This window comes from Leucoraja erinacea, chromosome 31 (genome assembly GCF_028641065.1).
Source record: "Leucoraja erinacea ecotype New England chromosome 31, Leri_hhj_1, whole genome shotgun sequence".
Classification (NCBI taxonomy): Eukaryota; Metazoa; Chordata; class Chondrichthyes; order Rajiformes; family Rajidae; genus Leucoraja; species Leucoraja erinaceus.
Window position 1 is genome coordinate 21,976,342 of NC_073407.1, and position 18,023 is coordinate 21,994,364.

The 18,023-nt window shown below is 44.3% G+C and overlaps 1 protein-coding gene across 1 annotated transcript in view; it reads right to left on the reverse strand.

Moving 5' to 3' along the window:
* Positions 1 to 18,023, reverse strand: part of LOC129712107 (retinoic acid receptor RXR-alpha-A-like) — a 72,988-nt gene that overhangs the window by 24,925 nt on the left and 30,040 nt on the right. Inside the window, exon 4 of the mRNA XM_055660307.1 lies at positions 1,185 to 1,335. Within this exon, the coding sequence (XP_055516282.1) occupies positions 1,185 to 1,335 (151 nt within the window). The remainder of the gene's footprint in view (positions 1 to 1,184; positions 1,336 to 18,023) is intronic.

Below are 18,023 nucleotides of genomic sequence, written 5' to 3' on the forward strand. Positions count from 1 at the left end.
GTTTAAACCAGCATCTGCAGTTCCTTCCTAGACAAGGACCAATTGGTCAGCAATTTCAAAGATAATGAATGCTCAAGAAGCCCACCAGCATCTTTCCGCACTTTGTTGTTATATTATTATGTGGGGAATTCTATGCCTTCTTTTACGCGCTCAAATAAACTGAGGTTTATCAAGCAGAGGCCTTCATTGATGCCATGATAAGATCTTCCCCTGCACGGTAGCACTATGAACAAGCGTTTCCAGACTCGAGTTTTTACACTGGGTGTTTTAATCCAGCATTTGAGCACAAGATAGACTTGACAATCTAAATCCCTCCTGGACTACTCATGTGAACAAACAAATGGTGAACTTCACAAGAGTTCTCAAGTCTCCACAATGTCATTCTGGCTGCAGTCCAGCAATGAGCTCCTTGTGGAATTCAGTGGCAGAGTGCCAACATTTGGCCATTTCTTTGTAGTTTCCCCATTCATTTTTGGAATTTCAGAATCAAGTAACTGATATGTATTAATTGTTAAAAAATATATAAAAAGCAATTGTTTTAAATGTTTTGTCGTGTTGTTAGTCTTCATTATGGTAAACCTTTTTCTCGATAAAACCAAGAAGCATGTTCAAGCTTTTTACACCAAGGGTAGTGGGTGCCTGGAACGCATTGCCAGGGGTGGTGGTGGAGCCACTCACGATAGTGGCGTTTAAGAGGGCTTTGGCTAGGCACATGGAAGTACAAGTAATAGATGGATATGGATCATGTACAGCTAGATGAGATCAGATTAATTTAGCGTAATGTTTCGGCACAGACATTATGGGCTGGACCGTCCATTCCTGTACTGCCCTGTTCTATGTTCCATGGGGCAGCTCACCAGCGACTGGAGCAAGTTGGGCAAAACCATTTCACAGCCTTGTACACTGTGCATCACTGTATTTCGGGAGTCAGCATAACCTTTCCAACACCAAGAGCCCTGTGGTGCGTTGCATAAATAGGCATAGCTGCAATCTCCAAAATCATGAGGGTTGCAACAGGATAACGAGACAGGAGATATTCGAGACGTTTAAGGTGCAGCCCTTTAAAGGGGTGATGAAGGAAAGTTCAAGATGAGGACGAGCAAATCTGCCAAGTGGTCATGAATGAACTACCAGGGTATTAGTGCAGGCAAGGAACACCAGAGAGACCATGAACACGCACCCACCTGAAGACCTGTCCCCACAAATGGCACAGATGTGTTTGGTGAGCGAAATCGGACAATTTGAAGAATGGGATGGCATTTTAAGCATGCCATTGATTCCTAAAGGTGGCTTCACATCCTCTGTGCTGCTGACTGAATTCATAGGCGAGTTTATCTGTAACACAAGAGCAAAATGAGAAATTTTAAAATTAAAAAAAAAAAATTGACAGAAAGGACCTCTTCGAAACCATGTTATGCAGTCAATGCTAGCCCACCCGTCCCCGTGTGAAACAGACATATATGGACACCAGCTGATAAAATAGGAAGCATTGAGAATATAGAGAATAGCAGCCGCATTCTTTATTCAATACACAAGGATATAGATCAGCATTTTAGAACAGCACTGACATTCCTTCTTCCAAAGAAATTCTATTGCTTTCATGATACTGCCACGTAACATCAGATGAAGTCCTCCTTCTGTTTGCTCCTGGTACAGGAGCTCAGGGAACCATTTTGGATGGTGGCTGGTGAACCTGCCAGGCCCTCTCGCACAGGGTGGGACATGTTGAATCTACCCAAGCAGGACTGGTGGAACAAGAAGATAAACAGGGTTTTCTGGATAGACACAAAATGCTGGAGTAACTCAGCGGAACGGGCAGCATCTCTGGAGAGAAGGAATGGGTGACGTTTCGGGTCGAGACCCTTCTTCAGACTGAGCTCGACCTGAAGCCCATTCCTTCTCTACAGGGGCGCTGCCTGTCCCTCTGAGTTACTCTGACATATTGTGTCTATCTTCGGTGTAATCTGCAGCTCCTTCCTGTACATTACTGGATAGGGATGAGAAATTGGATACTTTCCTCCTGTCTCATTGACCATCTAACTGAGGGGAACTAATTCCCCAACGCCAAAATTCCCTTCCCCAACTGAGAACCAGAGAACGAAAGTCAGTGCACTCAGCAAATGGCCAGGGAACGTTGAGTTTTCTTGCTGCGTGCCAAGGTTAACTAATAGAAATTAAAGTTCAATCTTTGGGAATCTTGATAATAAAAAGAACGAGAAAAGCACAAAGCACACACTGCGCAAGTTTTCATCAGCAACCCTTTCAAGGGAGTGTGTTTTGAACATTGTCAATTGCAGTGTTTCAGTGGCAGCTTGCCTCACCAAACAGTTATGTACTTACAGCAAGTCCTTGAAAATACTAAGGGCTTTAGAGAATGCTGTAATTATTTTGCTCTCCCTTGAACAAGCAGTACACTGCATACAATTCTGGAATGTCGAGTTGCCCAACCTACCTCAAAAGAAAAACAAAACAATGCAACCTCTGACTGCATACATTACTTCATAAATGCAGTGAATCTCAACTCTGCATAATGTATTGAAACACCTTTGGTCAAAATGACAAACTACCCAGTAATCCCTCTGTGACTTTTACCACCAGCCTTTTTGCCACTCTACTTCGCACCTGCAGGTTATGATAGCTTTCAACACTGCAGAGATAGATTCTTGGTTAGGACAGGTGTCCGAGGTTATGAGGAGAAGGCAGGAGAATGTGATTAGGAGGGTGAGATAGATCAGCCATGATGGAGTAGACTTGATGGACCAAATGGCCAAATTCTATTCCTATCACTTATGACCTTATGAACACCAGACAGTCCATATTAAATCACCATATTAAAGGCTCTGTTACCATTCCAATCTGACTTCTTGGGGTAACAAAATCCTTATCACTGTGAACAATCAGAAAACTGATGAAGGATTTTCAGTCTGAAACATTAAGTCTGTTTCCCTCTCCACAGATGCTGCCTAACCTGCTGCGTGTTTGAACATTTTATCTTTTAGTTCCTTAATACAATGGATTTGTACATGTTCTCTGATTTCACCCCACAGTTTGTTAGGGGTCTACATATTGTCGATTGTGTTAAATCAATAATTACAGCATGACCCAGGCTGGATGATATTGCAGCAAATGGCCCTGGTCTCCATGACCCTGATTTATATACCAAAAAGGACAGGTCAGTAAATCCCTGGGTAATGTAACATCAACATCCTAGGGTATGCGTACTTCTGGATTACATTCATCCCACATTTAGGGAGATGCAACTAATAGAACTGGCAACTCATATTTCAGTGAGCCAGATTCAATCTTGACCTCTGGTGCTATCTGTGTGCAGTCAATATGTTCTCCCTTCTCGTTTCCTCCCATGTCCCTAAACGTACATGTTGTTAGTTAACTGGCCTTAGTAAGTTACCCTCTTGTTTAGAATAGCAATAGAACCCCGCGGGGGTGGGGGTTGGAAAGAGGGTGATGGAGGTAGATGACGCCAGTGAAGGGGAAATTAAATGAGTCAGAGTGGGATGAGTATAGATTTTTTGATGTTGGAGCACGGTTACAGGACCAAGGTACAGAGCTTCGTGATTCCCTTCTGGAGGCACTAACCTGGTTTAAATACAGTCCTTATCCAAGTCCTTATTGTGTCTTTAACACAACCATGGTTACAGCCCTGTCCCACTGTACGAGTTCATTCCAAGAGCTCTCCCGAGTTTGCCCCGATTCGAACTCGGAGATTTACGGTAATGGCCACTCGTCGGTACTCGGGGCTCTAGTGGACATTTTTCAACATGTTGAAAAATCTTCACGTGTCTTCCCGTGCTTACCTGCCGTTAGCGAGTCTTCCCGAGTACCTGCCGTTAGCGTTACGAGCCGCTAAGAGACGTCCCCGAGCTCCGACGTGCCCGCTACGTTCATTCTCCGTGCTTACCACGATTTTGATTTTTTTTAAACTAGGGAGAGCACTTGGAATGAACCCGTACCGTGGGACATAGTTTACAACTAATATTTTCAACATTTAAAGCAATTCAGGGAACAGTCTTTGCCCGGGCATGACAAGGGCGTGGTGGGTGAGCTGAATCCCACAGCACAATATAAATGCTCTAGCTATTTTAATTTAGAGAAATAGCTGGTGTAGTCCTACCTTGGAGTTCTTCGTTACTTTAAAATTACTCAAACTGAATTATCTTCCTACTCCTACAGTTAACATTGTCATAATTATCCTAATGATCGGAACATAGGCTCTATGTTTGCGATTAGATTATTTTAATACTATTTAAAACATAAGGTGTCATGTCGACCTGAATAATTCTATCTTTGACCATTTTGGTCAGCATGGTCACATCCTTATAATGAACATACAGAAGGAAACTACTGCAGATGTTGGAAAGTTGAAATAAGAGCACAAAATGTTCTAATTACTCAGCAGATCAGGCAGCATTTCAGCAGAGGTAAAAGAGTTAGCACAGGGGTGGGGAACCTGCGGCCTTCTAGACCATTGAGTTGGGCTTTTGGACAAATCCAAATTTTGTAGAACAAATCTTTTTCTTTTTATTTAAGAAGGAACTGCAGATGCTGGAAAATCGAAGGTAGACAAAAATGCTGGAGAAACTCAGCGGGTGAGGCAGCATCTATGGAGCGAAGGAAATAGGCGACGTTTCGGGAACCGAAACGTCGCCTATTTCCTTCGCTCCATAGATGCTGCCTCGCCCGCTGAGTTTCTCCAGCATTTTTGTCTACCTTTTATTTTTATTAATATCTTTTTGTTCGTCTTTTATTATTTTTTTATTTAAATCTTAAAATGAACGTATTTAAAATACCAAAGAGTCAACGAAATAATCCTCCCCAACTGACGGCCACAATTAAAACATCAGTAAGTCATGAGGGCTATTTTAACAAAATAATGTACATTTTGAAGCACATCTAATTGAAGTTTCTTGGATGCAGCCTTATTAGATTCCAGCTAACTTAATGCGGCATTCCAACAAGAAATGGTTCCCCACCCCTGAGTTAGCACTTCACACCGATGACATTTCATCTGAAGCATTCTGAAACGTTACATCTTTCCTCTCTTCACCAAACCTGCTGTTTTGTTTCAGATTTTCAACATTGCAGTATTTTGCTCTGGGTGTTAGATTATGACCTTACATTTCCGCTCACAAAAATGCTGCATGACATGTTAACTCGCTTTTTCAGCATTGTTCCAAATCAACTATGGCCCCTAGCTCGGTTTAGTCAGTACTCAGATTGCTGCACTTTGATCTGGTAGTACTCAAAAAGAAAGCAAAGATGGGTCATTCATTTGGTATTTTTGGTTGAAGATGGCTGAAAACGTCGCCTATTTCCTTCACTCCATAAATGCAATTTTGTTTTTGAAGGAAGGGGTCATTGGGCATTGACCAAGACGAACAACAACTTACCATCTCTCACTTGGGAGAAAAAAAATAAAATTGGACAGCGATTCGGAGCCGAAACCTAATCTAACTATTTTTCTCCAACTCAGGGGATCAGCAGGAGCAGCAATCTCTGCAGGCTATCCTAATCTCAGGAATCACTGGTCACTATCAGGAGAACTACTGTTTGTTTAAGCAGGAGGGTCACTCTACAACAGCCAAGAGTAAGGAGTAACCACACAGTCTTTATTAGCAAGGACCCTGCCCACTAACTTTCCACGAGGAAGATACCACGACATCTACCGCATCTTTCGTGAAAGATGGTGCTCAGATTTTCACACATTTCATGTTCTCTTCAACATCTGAGCAATCTCTTCAGACCTGTTCCCCATCTATTTCCTTATAACGTTTTCTATGAAAGAGGGTCTCGATCCAAAACTTCACCTATTCATTTTCTCCAGAGATGCTGCTTGACCCACTGAGTTACTCCTGCATTTTTGTGTCTATCTTCAACCAATTCTATCGTACACTCATCCATTCCATCCTGATTGTCCCACCACCCTCCTGCACCAGGGGTAACTTAGAGTACATAATTAACCCACCAAAAAGGACATCTCTGGGTGGAAACCAGAACACCCGAGAAAACCACACGGTCACAGGAAGAACGTGCAAACTCCACGTGGCACTGAGGTTAAGATTGGGCCCAAGTCTCTGGATATGTGAGGTAAAAGTCATCAGGCCTCTATCCCAGTTTATCCATTCAAGGTCTAAACAAGCATTTATGAAGTTTTAGCAAGATTTTTTCTATTTAAAAAAAAGCATGCCTTATTCAAGCCATGTGCTTATTAAACACTTTATCAACATGTCCTGCCACCAGTAAGAAATTATTTCCCCAGTCTGTCTGCTCATCTATTCTTTTCACACTGGTGCCATTTGAAAGTAGGATAAAAACATAGAAGAATCTTGCACCAAAACAAGGAGAAAAACAGGTTAACTTGGTCCTGTGCCCAGAAACAGGAGACCAATGACTCAAGCCAAAAAAATCACATTCCTCATGGGATTTAATCGTTCACAAATTAATTCTTCACAATAATCAAATTGCAGCAATTGAAACCGTCAAGTCGACAAAGGGCTTCAGTGATTCATTATAAAGAAATCATTATTTATACTGAGGACAGGAGGAGCTGAACTGAAGCTAATGTAAGAGTTAGACAAAAATAAAATGTTCAGGAGTAACTCAGCAGGTCAGGCGGCATCTCTGGAAGACATGGATTGGTGACGTTTGGGGTTGGGACCTTTCATCGATTCAGTTTAGTTTATTGTCATGTGTACAGAGGTACAGTGAAAAGCTTTTGTTGCATGCTAACCAGCCAGTGGAAAGACAATGCATGATTACAATCGAGCCATTCACAGAGATCCAGACTAGAGAAATGGTGACTGAGGGCAAGACAAGAATAGAAGATAGCCCAGGGCAAGGAAGTGTAGAGGGTAAGTCGGCCACAGGAATTGAGGAGAAAGGTGGCAATCCGGAAAGAAAGGGAAGTTACCCATGGAAGAAAGGTCAAACAGGGTTAAGAGGAGTCAGCAGAAAACAGGAGGAATTATTCCCAGTGCAGTGCGCCTTTAAGAGAGAGTCACTAAAATAGGTGGTATCACAGATAATGAAGAAGATGATCAGGAATCTTGATCAGCTGGGTAAGTGAGCCTCGGAATGCAAAATGGAGTTTAATTCAGATAAGTGTGAGGTGTTTCATTTTGGGAAGTCAAATTAGGGAAGAACCTTCACAGTGAACAGTATGTCTCTGGGTCTCATTATAGTACACAGTTTCCTGAAAGTGGCATCACTGGTGGACAGGGTGGCTTCTATCATGCTGGCCTTCCTCGGTAAGGGTACTGAGTGTAGGATTTGGGCATTTTGTTGCCTTTTAGAGATATGTAGAAACAAGCCCTTCGTCCACCGAGTCCAGGCCGACGAATAATCAGAAATACACTAGTTCTATCCTACACTCTAGGGACAACTGAATGAAGCCAGTAAACCTACAAACCCGCAGGTCTTTGGAATGCGGGAGGAAACCGGAACACCCGGAGGAAACCCAAGCGATCCCAGGGACAATGTGCAAACCTCGTACAGATAGCCCCTGTAGTCAAGATCGAACCTGGGTCTCTGGTCTCTGTAGGGTTGGTGAAGCTGCATTTGGAGCATTGCGTTTAATTTTGGTCACATTGCTGTAGAAAAGATGCGATTAAAGCAGAAAATCCTTCCCTGAGCGCAGAAAAGGTTTTTGAGGACGTTGCCAGGACTCAAGGGACTGAGTTAAAGGGAGAGGTTGGGCAGGCTGCGACTTTATTCCATGGAGTGCAGCAGACTGAGAGGTGCTCTTCTAGAAGTGTATAACATCTTGAGGGACATAGTTCAATGCACACAGTTGGAGAATTGAGAACTAGAGGGCTTAGGTTTTAAGATGCGGAGGGAACATTTTCGCTGGAACTTGAGGGGCAACTTTTTCCACACAAGAGGGTAGTGTGTATATGGAACAAGCTGCCAGAAGAAGTGATTGAGGCAGGTACAACATTTAAAGGACATTTGAACAGGTATATGATTAGGGAAAAGGATTGGAGTGATCTGGGTCAAAACACAGGAAAATGGGACATGTTTAGATGGGCATCTGGTTTGGCTGGGACAGGTTGGGTTGAAAGGGCTGTTTTCATGCTGCATGGCTATGTTTCTGCGGCATCCATGATGGGAGGAAAGCTCGTTGTGGACAGTGAAGTGTTTTTTACGGAGTGTGAATGTCTCATGTTCTCTATGAATGGGTGTCCTTCCAATATTTAATTCAGTTTTGTCGTTGCAGTTAAATAATGGGAGACGCAAAATCTGATAGTGTTGAGATACAAGAATGAAAGAATCAAACTAAAACCAACCCGAGAGAACAGTGAAGATACACGAGTGTGATTAAATTAAAGACGACAAAGGGTCTGATCACCTAAGCAAATGGATTAAATGAACAGTTTAAATTTTCATTCACCACATGCCAAAACTGAGAGCTGCTGATAGACACACAAAGACAGATCTCAGGTAATGCACAGGATTGATTTAGACCCAATCTAAAAAGTTACATAGAATAAGCAGGCCTAATAAGGGACAATTTAATTACAGCTCTGCTGCAGTCTGAGTGCTCATGCCTGGGCTTGACCATGTCCCGCTTACTCTTCTGTGACAGTGAAATAAAGACAAGACAAGATGAGAAACGTACGCCAAGCCCGTCTGTCAACTTTGGATGTGCAATAAGGAAAAGTGCTGTGCTGTTGAATCCACTATGACCTGTTTTGAATACATAACACTTCAATGATACCCTCTGCTGAAAGTGAACAAATTAGCTGCAGCCGTAAATACTGCATGCTCCTGGTGATCATGGCCAAAGGGCTGGGGTTAAGAGGAGCTGAGGTTAAAAGAGGTGGAAGGTAGAGGGGAGGCATTAGACATTCTGCAGTGTGCAACAAAAACATGTTAGCGTTTTTGTTGGTTAACAAGCTGAATGACTTTAATCATTTTAGAAACAATTCAAATGACCTTCAATGGAAAATATTGTTATATTATTTAAAAAAAATACACTTTCAACGGCTCTTTAAGTAGGTCATGGAGGAAGAGAAAGAAGTGGAAAGGAGGTTGTTACTATGCAGAACGAAAGGTTTACAAAAGCCTATGTGTAGGAAAGAACTGTAGATCCTGGTTTAAATCAAAGTGGTGGAGTTACTCAGCGTGACAGAATGCTGCCTGCCCCGCTGAGTTACTTCAGCATTTTGTATCTATTTACAAAACCCCATTTTCCTTTAATCTTCAAGACATTATCATTAGCTTGCAAAGACCAAGTACTTCATTCAAGGTACACAAAAATGCTGGAGAAACCCAGCAGGTGCAACAGCATCTATGGAGCGAAGGAAATGAGCAACGTTTCGACTCGAAACGTTGCCCATTTCCTTCGCTCCATAGATGCTGCTGCACCCGCTGAGTTTCTCCAGCATTTTTGTGTATCTTCGATTTTCCAGCATCTGCAGTTCCTTCTTAAACTCTTCAGTACTTCATTCAGCTCAGTCAGATCCGACACATTGTTCAGCTTGGGGTCTGTGCAGCTTAGTTAATGTGGCCATTAACAATGACCATCTGAATTACTGGGGAAATGCTTTGGTTCACCATCTTTCTGTTCCTTGGTGATATTTACAGATCAGCAAAAGATTAGTTCAGTGACAGATATTGTACTAAAGGGAGTCAACTGAGTGTAAGAGGAATGAATGTGGGGATTGAGGAGCGGGACGGTTTGACAAGCCCTCCCCTGACAGTCAATACTTCTTCCAGCAGGCATGTAATCTTCAACAAAACATCACTTGTTTTATGAGAGGGAGAGAAGAGGAGGGATGTCAATAGAGCAACATCCGAAACTCTGGCTCAGTTGCAGAGTAAAGCTTGCCCTGAACCATGACCCTAATGTGGCAAACAAAGTGAAATAGACAGACCCATCAGCCACACACACACGACACGTGGGATCAACAAGATTCAAACTATTACACCATCTAAACTATTCCCAAATCGAACAGAAGGCAAGTGAAACACACTTGATGCAAATGATATTTCCAAGTATTCCCCTTGGCAATGTTTTGCGGAAAGGGAAATAGAATGTAAATAAAAATTACACCATTGATTGCGATCTATGAACACAATGTGCTCCTTCGTACGTGAATCATGTGTCGTGCCGTATCTTGGGTGGCAAGGTGGCGCAGCAGTAAACAGAGACCCAGAGACCCAGGTTCGATCCTGAACACGGGTGCTGTCTGCATGGGGTTTGTACGTTCTCCCCGTGACCTGCGTGGGTTTTCCCAGAGATCTTTGGTTTCCTCCCACACTCCAAAGACGTACAGGTTTGCAGGTTAATTGGCTTCAGTATAAGTGTCAATTGTCCCCAGTGTGTGTGGGAAAGTGTTGGTGTGTGGGGATCACTGCCGGTGACCATTCGGGGAGCCAAACGGCCTGTTTCCACGCTAAACTAAACTAAAATAAACAAACTATTACACCACCTAAAAGATCCCTGAAACTGAGGGCAAGTGAAACACATTTGATGCAAATTACACCAAGTATTTCCCTTAGCAATGGTTTGTGGAAAAGGAAATAGTTTGTAAAACAACAATCTTACACCCCTGTGCTATCTATGAACACCTAATATGCTCCTGCATGTGTGAATTATGTGTCTCGCATGCACCTCAGCTATTCTAGATTGGTATGATACATGGTCATCAAATGGCCTAGTTAATACTCAATCTTCACACATCATAAATGAGAATGAGGCATCAAATGGTACTGCTGTGCCCGAGCCTTGCACCCGAACGTCACCATTCTCGTGCTCACTGACTGACAATGGCTCCCAGGCCCAGGAAACATTATCCACATTCACTGCATGACTCACTCCTCACGATCGCTACTCTCTCACAGCCCCTCAAATGTTTGAGATGTCTGCACTTCTCCACCGCTGCTCTTTGTCGTCCCATCATGGTCGGCCTTTATGCAGCCGCGCAGATCCTAACATAACAGAATCTCCTCCATAAACTTCTTGAGCTCCCGGTCGTTAAGACGTTTGAACTCTCCTCCTCATTCCCACACTGTTCTCGGTCTCCTCTGACGCCAGGGTGAGGCCAAATGCAACTCTTGGGCGTTCAACAGCATGAAGATTGAGGTCTCCAATCTCAGGTAATGCACCTCCCCGTCCCACTGTTCAATCTCTCTTCCTCTGAATGACACATGGCCACCCACACACATTTCCCCATCCAACCCATCGTGCCGGTGTCCTATTCCCCAGCATCTTTCCCCTCCACCACCTGCTTCCACCCGCCTATCGCCCACACACTCAATCCACTGAACTCCCCACGCCCTCTCTGTTGTTCCCAACTGTCCACCAATGATAGGCATATGCAGGGAATGGAGGGATATGGATTATGTACAGGCAAATAAGAGTTGATCTTGGCATCATGTTCGGCACAGACATTGTGGGCCGAAGGGCCTGTTCCTCTTCTGTTCTATCCCTTATCTGGTTCCACTCACCACCTTTTATCAGAGTCAATAATCCTCAGCCCCCTCACGCATCACCTCCCAGCATCTGTCCCCATCTCCACCCTCCCCTCCGCAATCCCCACCCCTCTCAACCACACTTGCCAGCCCCTGCCTCCACCTCCACCCCTTGTTTCTTCACATGGCCATTTCCCCTCGACAGCCAGAGCCCTGATGCAGGGTCTGGACCAGAAACGTTGACTAAATCTCTGTCTCCACTGATGCTGCCTGTCCCACTGAGCAACTCGTTTTTTTTTGTTTCAGTCTGAAGAAGGGTCTCGACCCGAAACATCGCCTATTTCCTTCGCTCAATAGATGTTGCCTCACCCGCTGAGTTTCTCCAGCATTTTCCTGCATCTGCAGTTCCTTCTTAAAAACGTAAAAACCTGTTTTTTTTGCTCGCATGACCAGTTAGCTTATTCCCGATCATAATTCTTCTCACGTACTGCCCACATTTTACTGTGGCCCGATAAAATGCAAAAATGCAAATCGAGCTGCACCCCATTTGGACTGACAAAACTTAGAATGTCTGACAGTGCGGTGAAGAGAGGGAGCAAGGAAGCAGTTTCATAACTTCGCACACCAGAGCAACGTCTCACGGCTCGCAGTGAATTAAATCAACCACGATCAAATTACTGTTGCCATTCAAAGGCTCGGATTATGCAATTGGTCAAGCATGTCTGAGAGGGGATGTCTGAAAAAAAAGTCGATAGTTAAAGCAGAAACCAACAGACAATTTCCTGAAACCGCTGCAAATTGTCTACTTTAATGAGGATTGTGAGCGCTCTGAAAATTCAGACGTTAATAAAAGACAGAGACAGCCGAGTGTGTGGGGGGGGGCTGAGAGTATGAGCTAAGAAGCAAGAGCAACACCTGCAGGCAATAAAACTCAGAGAGAGAAACAGGAAGTCCAGGCCAGGGTTGCCCGGGAGGAGGTGCTGGTGACGCCAGCCAATTCATCTTGCTGCCGATTAGCAGGAGGCCTTCGCTGGGACAGGCTCCTAGCTCGCAGGCATACAGGAAGGCAGCTAATGAAACCCATAAGGGAGCTGTCTGAATCAGCCATGGAGAATGGTATTCTTGGCACAGGCACTGCTCTGTATTTATCCTGCTGACCTCATGCAAGCTTCCACACACAGTCGTCTCATGACTCTGTCATTTTGAATGCCGCAGTTCAGGAGTGCCAGGGGTTCGAGGCCAGAACAGGGGGTGGGAGGAAGGACAAGATCCTTGGCAATTAAAAAAAAAAAAAAAAATTCTCTACCCAGCGCTGGCTTTCTGAGGTTAGCGACTGCCTCACTTGTGTGTTCGAGCACTATCCAGTGCTGTCGCGGAGGTGGGCGCAGTTCAGAAAGAAGAAAACATCGCCCCAAGAAGCTATTTAAAAAACACTGACAGCAATCTCACTTTTGCAACAGCACCTCACCTCAGCTCAGCAACCCAGACTCCATTTGCTTAAGCTAAGGAAAAACATAGAGATCCAAGGAAAAATGTATCCCATATGTAGATCAGGTTACAAGCTTGGCACACCACACCCCAACTCAGGGTCAGCAGGGTAACGCAGGCCATTCCACAGTCGAGTTCAGGAAAGATTCAGGCACAGGGAGCCAACTTGCCTCGCCTCATGGTGGAAAATGAGGTACACCAGAAGCCAACACAATTCACAAAGCACTCGCAATATATTTTGGGAACCTTTTAACTCCAGCTCGCAAGATCATCTGCCCTCTGGTCACTGCACAAGCAGGGCACTCCCCACCGTAGCACAAGGACACTGTCGGGACACTCAATCCAGCTCTCTGTCTGCAGAGATCCGGTCACCCTGGCTCACTGTGGGATCCCAGGCAGCTACGCCTCAGCTCATAGTACAAACCCAGGCATTACTTGTACTCGCTCACTGAAATAACCCAGGCAGCCCTCTCCCCAGCTCAACACAACAAACCACGGCACCCCTCTCCCCAGTGTAATGTATGAACCTCAGCACCGCTCACCCCAGCTCATGCAACAATGCAACTGCCCCTCTCCTCTTAGCGCATGGCTAAATTTGGCACCCCTTGCCCTAGCTCAATTGAGGAGGAAACAAGGTAGCCCTCTACGTTCCTGAGCAGGACCCGAAGCACCCATCAACCCTCACTCCCAGCAGGAACACGGGTACCCTCATCCCCAGCTCACGGCAGGGCACCGTGCAGCTCACACCCCCAGATTACTGCAGGAACTAGAGCACTCCCGTCCCTAGCTAACAGTCTCAACGAGCACCCCTTTACCTACATCACTGCAGGAACCTAGGTAGCTCTTTCCTGAGCTCACTGAAGAATCCTAATCATCAGCTCACCACGGCAACACAAGCACCCCAATTCCAAGCTCAGCCTCTGCAGGATTCAAAGTATAGGAATTTGGTGACAAAGTGAATTTGAATCATAGTCGTAGATTCATAGCGTGTGGAAATAGGTCCCTCTGCCCAAGTCAGCCAACATGCCCCCATCTAAACGGGTCCCACCTGCCTGCTTTTGGCCCATATCCCTCTAAACCTACCCTTTTAGCAGAGCTGGCTGTTGAGCCCAAGACTGAGACTTACATCAACTCCAACCTCGGAATGGGCAGCAGCTCAGTGAGTACACACACACACCACAGCTATGGATCATAGTACCTGGAAGCACGGTGGCGCAGCAGTAGAGTTGGTACCTTATAAACCCAGAGACCACGGGTGCCGTCTGTACACAGTTTGTACTTTCTCCCCGTGTTTTACCCAGGTTTACCCAGTTTCCACCCCACACTCCAAAAACGTACAGGCTTGGAGGTTAATTTGGCTTCAGTAAACATTGTAAATTGTACCTGGTGTGCCGGATAGTGCTAGTATGCAAGGATCGCTGGTTGGCACAGACTCTGTGGGCCGAAGGGCTTGCCTCTAAACTAATGTTCATATCCCACTGAATGCAGATGTAAAGCTTGTACGGGATCAACTATACACTGCTATTAATAGTTTTGAAACAAGATCTTGTTTATCATAGGTGGGAACATCAAACAAGCAAAACTGAAGAGTGTGCGACCAACATATACACACCAACAGGTCTCCTGTCCTAGATGCCCAAATTACAGTTCCGTAACCATCACCTACCACCATATCCCTTGGCCTCAACAAGTAAAATATGACTCGGCAACAATGCACCGACTGCCAGTCAGAAACTGAAGTGCAACGTCTGGCACAGAATGTCATACAGTGCTGTTCTGAGCAAAGAGATGAACTCCTACCTGACTGCTTTGAGTCTGTGGGCTGGTCCACGTGCAAGGACTCCGCAGCCATACTAAATGAGCATGCCACTGCCAACAGTGTGGCATTAAGTGTGTGGAGGATTGCGTGCCAGAAAAAAGTCAGGCCTAGTGTTGCTCCAATACCATTTACAAGTTTGCAGGTGACGCTACCGTAGTGGGCCAGATCTCAAATAACCGTGAGATGAGAGTGGAGAAAGGAGATAGAGGGCTCAGCATCATGGTGCCAAGAAAACAACCTCTCCCTTCATGTCAGCAAAATGTCAGAGCTGATGGATACACAAAAAAGCTGGAGAAACTCAGCGGGTGCAGCAGCATCTATGGAGCGAAGGAAATAGGCAACGTTTCGGCCCGAAACGTTGCCTATTTCCTTCGCTCCATAGATGCTGCTGCACCCGCTGAGTTTCTCCAGCTTTTTTGTGTAACCTTCCATTCTCCAGCATCTGCAGTTCCTTCTTAAACACTGTCGGAGCTGATCATTGACTTTGAGAAGTAGGGCTGTGTATAAGCCCCAGTCTGCATCAATGGAGCCATAGTGTTGATGGTCAAGACTCTCGGGATCATTATCGGTATAAATATCACCAACAATTAGTCATGGACCAACCATATCAACCTATAGTCAAGAAAGCACATCAACACCTCTACGTTCTCAGAAGGCTAAGGATACTAGGCATGTCACCAATGACTCTCACCAGCCATAAAGGACATCCTCTCACAGATTGGTAGAGACATTGCAGAGTTGTAACTGCAGTCCATCAACAAACCAGCCACCACCCCAATTATCTTGTGTAAGAAAGAACTGCAGATCGAAGGTAGACACTTTAAAATGCCGGAGCAACTCAGCGGGTGAGGCAGCATCTCAGGAGAGAAGGAATGGGCTGAAGAAGGGTCTCAACCCAAAACTTCGCCCATTCCTTCTCTCCTGAGACGCTGAGTTACTCCAGCATTTTGTGTCCACCCTGATTATCTCCATATATCTAATTGCGACCATTACACGTTTTGTAATCCGCACTTTCTCTGCAGCTGTAACACAATATTCTGCACTCTGTTTATTTTCTCTTTGATACTGCCTGATGTCATCATTTATGGTACAATTTGCCTGGAGAACATACAAAACAATGTTTTCCAATGTATTTTTGGTGCACATGACAATGATAAACCAATACCAAGTAGTAAGAAATAACTTTGGCTCAGAAGTTCAGGAAGTAGAATCCGGTTGGGTGCGGATAAGAAATAACAAAGGAAATAAATCATTGGTGACAGAAGTCTATCGGCCACAACATCACAGATTCAATCGTGAATGTAAATTAAGACGGCATTGTAATTAAGAGTTATTGAATTTAATCTTCGTATAGGTTGAGCAAATTAAATTGACAACACAGCAGTTCTTTGAATGCATTCAAGACAGTTTCCCAGAAAATAGCATGGCAACAGTAGAGCTACTGCCTTACAGCACCAGAGACCTGGGTTCAATCCTGACTACTGTTGTCTGTACAGAATTTGTACATTCTGCCTGTCACCCGAGTGGGTTTTCGCCGGGAGCGTCGGTTTCCTCCCACACTCCAAAGACGTACAGGTTAGTAGGTCAATTGGCTTGGTATAAGTGTAAATTGTCACCCTCGTGCGTGTTGGATAGTGTTAATGTGCGGGGATCGCTGGTCAGTGCGGACTCGGTGGGCCGAAGGGCCTGTTTCCGCGCTGTAAACTAAAACAGATTGTGGATATAATAAAATAGTCTAGTTTAGGTCTGGTCATGTACACCTTTTATAGATGATTAATCAGTGATCTGAGAGTAAAGAATGCTCTGGGAAGACTGGTCATAACATGATAAAATTTCACATTCAGCTTGGTCCAAAATTACAGTCTTAAACTTAAATAAAGGCAATCACATTGGTTTGAAGGATATTAGATGAAAAGGAACAAAGCTGGGCAAGCTGTGACAGACAATTAAAGAAATGCATCAGAAGTCTCAAAGATATATATTCTGCCAGGAACAAAGACGCTACAGCAAAGTGGATTCATCTGCAGCCAATTCAAGAAATGAAGAATTGGACTAGAGTGAAAGAAAACATTTATAAATATTATAATAAAAATTGGCAGCGTGAGATTGGGTAAAATGTTTGAAATCAGCAAAGGAAGACTAAAATTAGAGTGCAAGAGTAAACCATCAAGAAAAATAAAACACATTATCAAAGCAAACAGTAAACATTGAACACTTAGAAGCCAAGACAAAAGAATTATTAAAGTGGGGTGGGTGGGGAATAAGGAAATGGGAGAGATGTTAAACAAATACTTGCGTTCAATTTTAGTATTAAACTAAAAGTGTGTGATGGTAAAAAACAATGGGGAAAAAAAGGGTCAAGGAAGGTATATATTATGTCAAAGGAGGCAGCCATTCAGCCCATCGAGTCCATGCCAGCTCTCAGCAGTCCCATTCCCACTTGTTTTACTCTTATGTCACCCATAAACATATTCTCATGGCCCTCATTGAGTTTACAATACCAGCAAGAATATTGTAAGGATGGCCGTTATTGTAGGATTGAAGTGTAGAAATGAGCACAAGATACAATTGCTGCAATTGTACAAGGTTGAGTGGGACCCCGCCTGGAATTTTCTCCCCTTAGTGAAGGAAGGATATACTTTACTTTAGGCAGGCTGAAAAAGGCTTAGCAGAATGATTCCCAACGTGAAGGATTTGTTTTAAGAAACAAAAAGGATAGTATCCTCTTTGCAGGAGGGAGGAAATCAAAGTTAAAACACACAACTCAAAGGTCTCCTCCCAGGTGACGGAATCTGGAATCGGGAACATAGTCACATGTTATAGTGGGATAAAAAGGAATTTATTTTCCCAGGAGTTGCCAATTTTTGGAATTCTCTACCTCAGAGAGCTTCATTACTTATGGTCAAGGTTGAGATAGAACTTAGACTTCAGGGGAGACAATGACAGAAAAATGTTGACCAAAGGCATTGATCAGACCAGCTATGGTGTTTAATGACTGGTAAAGTAGAATCGAGGGGCCACAGTGCCTCTTCCCGTTGCTAACATTACATTCCCGTAGCATGAAGCTCAGTACACCTCACCGCCACTCACTGCAGGAACGCAGGCGTCCCTTATTCAGTGTCAAATGTTGTGGTTAGGGCAGGATTAGAAGAATCCCTGAGCAATACACCACAAGTATATCAGTCCTGTTTAAACAAGTTAAGACACAAATGAATTATATCTCACTGATATGTTTGCTGTCTGAAGCCATTCTGCTGAACTTTGCAGTTTGTTTTATGTTGTG